A 6,475-nucleotide genomic window follows, 5' to 3' on the forward strand; every position below is an offset into this window, starting at 1 on the left:
CTAGCGATAAAGAACCAGGGGCGCGTCGAAGATCAGCAACCCGCCCGCAGCAGCTTCTCTGCGGCGCTAGCGGCTTCCCGGCTCCTCCTCTTCCTGCCCCGCCCACCCCGCCCCTCCCCCCCCCATCCCGCCCCATCCCTCCCTTACACCTTGCCCCGCCCCTCCCCGCGCTCCGGCTCTCCTCGCCATGCCCAACCCGCCGCGCCCCGCCTCCCACGGCCCAGGCCCTGCTCACTCCACGAAAGCCTTTTCCGGCCCCACCCCTCCGCCTCCAGGCCACGCCCACCTCACACGCCCCGCCCCATCCCATCCCCAATGGCGCTGCTCGGCTAGAGGGCCGCTAAGGACGCGCGCGCCACCGTGGGCCAGGGCGTGCGGCGCACTCCAGGTGGCGGCCTCAGGGATGCTGGAGGCGCGGGGTGTCCCTGCCGCTCTGCTGCTGGCAGCAGTCGTGCTGGGCTGCGCGCTTCGGGCTCCCGGCGGCTTCCCGCAGCCAGGTGAGCGCAGGCGGCGGGAGCGCGCTCGGCTGCGGCCAGGCCGGGGCTCTGCGGGCGCAGAGCGTTCGCTTTTGGGGGCTAACGCGGAGCTGCTCCCGCGAACGCCAAGCCCGTAACGCCGAGCCGGTAACGCCGAACCCGGGCCTCGCCTGGCCTTCCTCCGGAGTCGAACCCTGTTGGGCTGTGGGGTGCCGTAGGCGGAGAGACGCTGAGTACTCCCGGCGCCGCGGAGCTTGCGGGTGCCCGAACTCGACTCGCGAAGGGCCGCAGTGGCAATGAACGTAACTGGTGCCTTAGTCCGCCCTGGATGCGGGCCTCCCTAAGGCCCTAGAAGACCATGTATCTCTCCCCGCTGCCCCCAGTAGGTGGCTTGGCCCGGGACTGAGGGACTTGCCCGGCGTCGGGCTCGGTTGGGGCAGGGTTTAGGAAGTGCGTGCCGCGGGGGTGGAAAGCGGAAAGGGGAAAGGAAAAGCCGTCTGCTCGCTCCCCCGCCAGCCAGCTTCGCTATCCCAAGTACCAGGGGCGTTGGCGTTCGTGTCAAGTGTAAACTCTTAGTGGCAGTCTTATGGGAGGAGGATATGATGAGTTTTAAGAAGTGACTTTACTACCATTTAGTCACAATTATTTTAGAAAATGGTGATTTGTGAGTAGTGAGACTCCTCGGGTGCATACTAGCGTTCTTAAGAGTTCCACCCCCAGGAACCTCCCGGAGGCCGAGTGCGGAGGACAGCCAGGGCTCTGTGCCGCCTTGGGGTGGACGACAAACGCCGGAGAGTTTTATACGAATTTAGTGCTTTGTGTTTACCGGGAAAAAAATTAATAAAGTATACCTTCAGTATGCTTAGCAGAGAGACTCAGCAGCAGAGGGCTGCAACTACACTTTTAAGTATTTGGAAGTGAAATAAAGGTCTGATTATACAAGCAGTGCATTTGCTCACATTACTGAAAGTTGACTTATTTACTAAGACAATGTAAACTGGGAGAGAAAGAGAAGTATCCTTTGACCTGTAGTTGTCCATGAATATCACCTGGGTCTTCATAGGTCACACGTTTGGGAAATTGAAATTGAGAACTTTTTCCTGAAGCTGAGCATCAGGTTCAATTTAGAAGGTTTTTTTTTTTTTCTTTACGGGGATTGAACTCGAAGCCTTACATATGCTAGGCAGATGCTCTAACCCTGTGCTACAAATAGAGTCCTATTTGATGGTTTAGTAATTAAGTCCTTTGTGTCTTTTATACAGTATCCCCCTCCACCCCCCACTTAGATGATGCAAAGGAGTACAAAGAAAGGTGGCTAGCTTCCCTGGATTTACAGTTTCTAGCTGTGGTCTTTTTATTTTTTATTTTTTACAGAATCCAAAATAGTAATAAAACAGCATTAGAAAGTTTAACTGGGATGTATATAAGCATCACACTGGGAAGTTTGTTGTTGTCTGGGGGAAAGGAGGAGACCTAAAAAGCTGCTGATTAGGTGAATTCTGATTTAATTAGTTCAGAGAGAGCCAGAAATTGTGTTAGCACTGTTTTTTAAACTCAGCTAATTCTGATGTTCAGTGTGGACTGAGTGCATCTGCGTATTCCCAGAGAACATAATTATGTAATAAGAACAATGCAGAACTTTCCAGGTATTCCATCTTCACATAGAAAATCTGAGCCTAAAACTAGAAACTTACTCTTACCTACTCTTAAGGACTCAAAAATGTCTAAGAGTGAAAACAGTTATTATTCCAGATTTGAAAGGAAGGGCTGGTGATATATAGAAAAATTACAAAGGAATAATTTTGAAAAGGGAAACCTTCAAAACTAAGCAAAGAGAGCTGTGTTGGCCTGTCTCCCGGGCATGCTGAGTGGGCCACTGAGAGCTGGCCTGGTGGTGCAGGCCTGTAATAGCAGTGCTGGGGAGGCTGAAAACAGGAGGATCACTATGAGTCTGAGCTGCGTAGTGAGACCTACAAAGAAAAGGAGAACAATATTTTAAGACATTTATGACTAAGATGAAAAAGTAATATTGCTGCAATTTTAAAAAATTATGCAGATACATAAGACCTCAAGGGTTACAACTGTTAGATAAATACTCCAGTAGCTCTTTGAAAGGAAAATATGGATGTTAAACCCTTGGAAAATACATTTAAATTTGCTCATCATTAAAGGTGCTGTTTTCTTTTATTTATTTATTTATTTTTTTTGGTGGAACTGGGGATTGAACTCAGGCCCTTGCATTTGCCAGGGAAGCACTTATTCCACTGAGCCATTTCCCCGGCCCCTAAAGTATTTTTGTTTGTTTTTGGTGGTACCAGGGATTGAACTCACGACCTTGTGCTTGCCAGGCAAGCACTTATTCTACTGAGCTATCACCCCAGCCAAGGTGCTGTTTTCTATTCAAAGTGAAAACCAAAACCAAAACCAAACTAAACCTCCAAAAAATAAAATGAAAAGGGTAATTCCTGCACAGCTGGTAGGGAACAGACAGGCTTTATCTCAGGAAATTGGTAACTTAGAGGGTAGATGCATGCTTAGACTGACATGGATGTAAATCCTGGCTGTGGGTAGGTGGTGACCTTAGGCAAGTTGGTTAATCTCTCTAGACCTAGATTCTCAATCTAAAATGCAGACTTTTCTGTCTCAGTGGTATATAGTTGTAATGACTGTAGTTGTAGCTACTCAGGAGGCTGAGGCAGGCAGATCTCTTGAACCCAGGAGTTAGAGCCCAGTTGGGCCATATACTAATGCCCCCTTCTCGGGAAAAAAGTAGCACACCAAGAGGTGTTTCCGAGGGGGCTTCTGGGGCTTGGCACACTGCAGGTATTTTTGTATTGCCTGGGAGTCACCACATTTGTGTTTCTAAATCAGCATCACCAAATAGGAGAAAGGCATCAAAGAATAGAAAAAATGATGGATGAGCCTTCATTAATCTGGAGAATAAACTGGGCATGGTAGTGCATGCCTGTAATCCTAGCATTCGGGAGGCTCAGGCAGGAGGCTGGCTTTGAGTTTGAGGCCAGCCTGGGCTGCATGTAAGACTGTCTTTAAAAAAAAAAAAAAAAATCTAGGAAATAAAAAGCATTCTCTATGGATTATGTATTGTATGTTTTATCTTCACTGAGATAAACTGAAAGGATGTAACTTGGCTAACTGAAGAAGCCCAGAAACCAGACCAAGTACAAACCTTTTTAATTTTACTAATTTCGCTTTTTTTGTGTGTGTTTTGCCAGAAACCAGTTGATAAGCTGTTTTCTCTTACACAGAAGATTAGTCCAGAATGGCCAGTTGATTTAAATAAACCACTGTTCTTTAATTTCAGACAATACCAGTTCACTTGTTTTTTTCCTACCAAATTGCCAAGATGTAATTTTAGAAACCACATCCTTCTTTTTTTCTGGGACTGGGGCTGGAACCCAGGGCCCCATGTGAGTGCTCTACCAACCTGCCGCATCCAATGCTCTGAGTTTGCATTACCTTTTTTTTTTTTTTTTGGTGAAACTGGAGATTGAACTCAGGCCCTTGCGCTTGCCAGGCAAGTGCTTATTCTGCTGTGCCATCTCCCCAGCCCCTGCATTATCTTTATGCCATCCTAAGAATATCATAACAAATTGGTGACCTGTATGCTTGGTTGAATACCAGAGCAGTGGTATTCAGACTGAGACCTATAACTTCTTCCTTTCCTGTTTCAAATCTGCTAAAAGCACTTTCAGAACTAAAGTGATTGAAAGGACTGGGGAAATAGCTCAGTGGCATAAGCGCCTGCCTGGCAAGACTATGGACCTGAGTTTGATCCCTGGTACTAGAACAAAGCAATGATGGAAAATAGGATTCCTCAAACCTTGTATTTTAACCAGTGATCCTGCTGACTTCACATTGTGACTAGACGGACTGAGTTTTCCATTTCTAACAATACAGGCTGAGTTCTGAGCCTGGTGATACAGTATAAAAGTCAGGCAAAGGGCATTATCTAACTCTTGTGAGCTTCATCTGTAAAATGGATGAAATATGCAAGAGGTGGTGGTACGTGTCTACAATTCCAGTACTGTGAAAGGCTGAGGCAGGAGGATCATAAATTCAAGCCCACCCCAGGCAATGTAGTAACTTAATGAGACTCTGTCTCAAGATAAAAAAGGACTGGCTATGAAGGGCCTGGTTTCAGTCCCTAGCACTGGAAAAAAGAAATGGACAAAATGTATAGTTCACGGTGTGGTTGCTACTGACTGTAAAGTACTAGTTTAGCACACATCACATCTTAGCACCTTATGAACGTACATAGTCCTTTTATACACTGGATGTAATTGTGTTGACTGGATCCTTGTTTGTAAAGGAGAACGTTTGTACAGAAGGGTGTGTGTGTGTGTGTGTGTGTGTGTTTTCATGCATGTATACATTGTCATATACAGAAAGTAACATGTTAAAGACCCCATAAACACAGAGCCGGTATATGAAAAGCAATACTGGTGTACTTTGTCTCTCATTCAGGTGATTTTCTAAAAACTTGTGTTTCTAATTCTTATCAGATTTAGACAATAAAAATCATGTGGAGTTGAAGATGGATCAAGCTTTGCTACTCATCCATAATGAACTCCTGGGGACAAACTTGACAGTTTACTGGAAATCTGAGTACTGCTACCAGGTATATACCGTGTTCATGCTAACAATTTTATTTGCATTAGATATGGTCCTTAGTGCTGTCATGTCTAAAGCTTTTTATATGTTAACTTCAATTTTATAGGTAAGGAGACAAACAGGCTGTAATAAAGAATGAAAAGAAATACAATGAAAGAAAAATGCTTAGGAGTGGACAATATCCATTTCTTAACCTTTTTCCTACTTAAAAAAAAATCAGATCTTTGTGATGAACAAATTGATAGACCACATTATGTTTTTCTCAGTTGCATAAGCATCTTGCTGGTCCAGAAGAGGAAGGAAACCCCTGGATAACAAGCATAGTGAGAACAATTGTATGTTGAAGGAAAGGCAGTTATCCAAGAGTCTGCCTCACTAAAAATAAATAATTTACTTTTGTGTTATTTCTTTGTGGTGCTAGGTTCTTGCACATGGTAGATAGGTGCATTACCATTGAGCTACATCCCAGCTTCTAATATTTTACCTCTGTTACAGACTTTGCTGGGTTTTCTTTTTAAACCAGTATTTTCCCATATTCATAAAACAGGTACATTTTCACTACATAATTTCATCCCTTGACATACACAATTGCTTAAATTATCAAATACTTCTGGGCCAAATTCATGATTCTCTTGTGTTAAGAATCAGAAGTTTTGATAAGGAATTGTGATGGCGGTTGATGGCAGTTGTAAAGTAGTATGGTAGGTAATAATACTGTGCTGCAAAGTGCAATTGATTTGACTATGACCACTTTCAAGCCTAATACTAAACTGTGCTGCTTTTTAAGGAAAAGGATATTCTTCTCTGTAAATACAGTGTTCTTCATCACCAGATTGAGAGAGAGCATCATTGTATTTAACTTTAGGAGAGGACTTTAATGTGTGGTATATAGTATAGAAAAACAAGTATAATGAGAAAAAAGTTAGAGGAATGACTGTGGTCAGGGTATAAGAACATCATTGGAACAAAGATAAAGAAGAGTCACCTGCAAAAAAGTAGGCATGAAACAGTAATTTTGGTGACAGATGAAAGAGTCAGAAAAAGAATTAGCCCTAGGAGACTATTGTAGGAAAGCAAGTTGCTAATTTATTTAAAAAGGTATAGAGGGGCCGGGGAGATAGTTCAGCTGGCGTAAGTGCCTGCTGGCAAGTGCAGGGTCCTGAGTTCGATCCCCGGTACTGAAAAAAAAAAAAAAGGTATAAACATAATGATGCCTAAAAATGTGTGAAGGACAGATACAGGGTTTGTATTTAATTGTAAAAAATATCCTGTCGGGCTGGTGAGATGGCTCAGTGGTCTAAAGCACCTACTTAGAACAAGCTTAGCAAAGCACAGGGACCGAGGTTCAATCCACCAGCACCACATGC

The 6,475-nt window shown here is 44.5% G+C and overlaps 1 protein-coding gene across 1 annotated transcript in view; it reads left to right on the plus strand.

Moving 5' to 3' along the window:
* The first annotated feature begins 305 nt into the window (after positions 1 to 305).
* Hgsnat (heparan-alpha-glucosaminide N-acetyltransferase) overlaps positions 306 to 6,475 on the plus strand; it is a 34,688-nt gene continuing 28,518 nt past the window's right edge. Inside the window, exons 1-2 of the mRNA XM_023710079.1 lie at positions 306 to 497; positions 5,000 to 5,115. Of these exons, the coding sequence (XP_023565847.1) occupies positions 404 to 497; positions 5,000 to 5,115 (210 nt within the window). The 5' untranslated portion in view covers positions 306 to 403. The remainder of the gene's footprint in view (positions 498 to 4,999; positions 5,116 to 6,475) is intronic.

The sequence above is a fragment of the Octodon degus genome, unplaced genomic scaffold (assembly GCF_000260255.1).
Source record: "Octodon degus isolate 3935 unplaced genomic scaffold, OctDeg1.0 scaffold00016, whole genome shotgun sequence".
Taxonomy (NCBI): Eukaryota; Metazoa; Chordata; class Mammalia; order Rodentia; family Octodontidae; genus Octodon; species Octodon degus.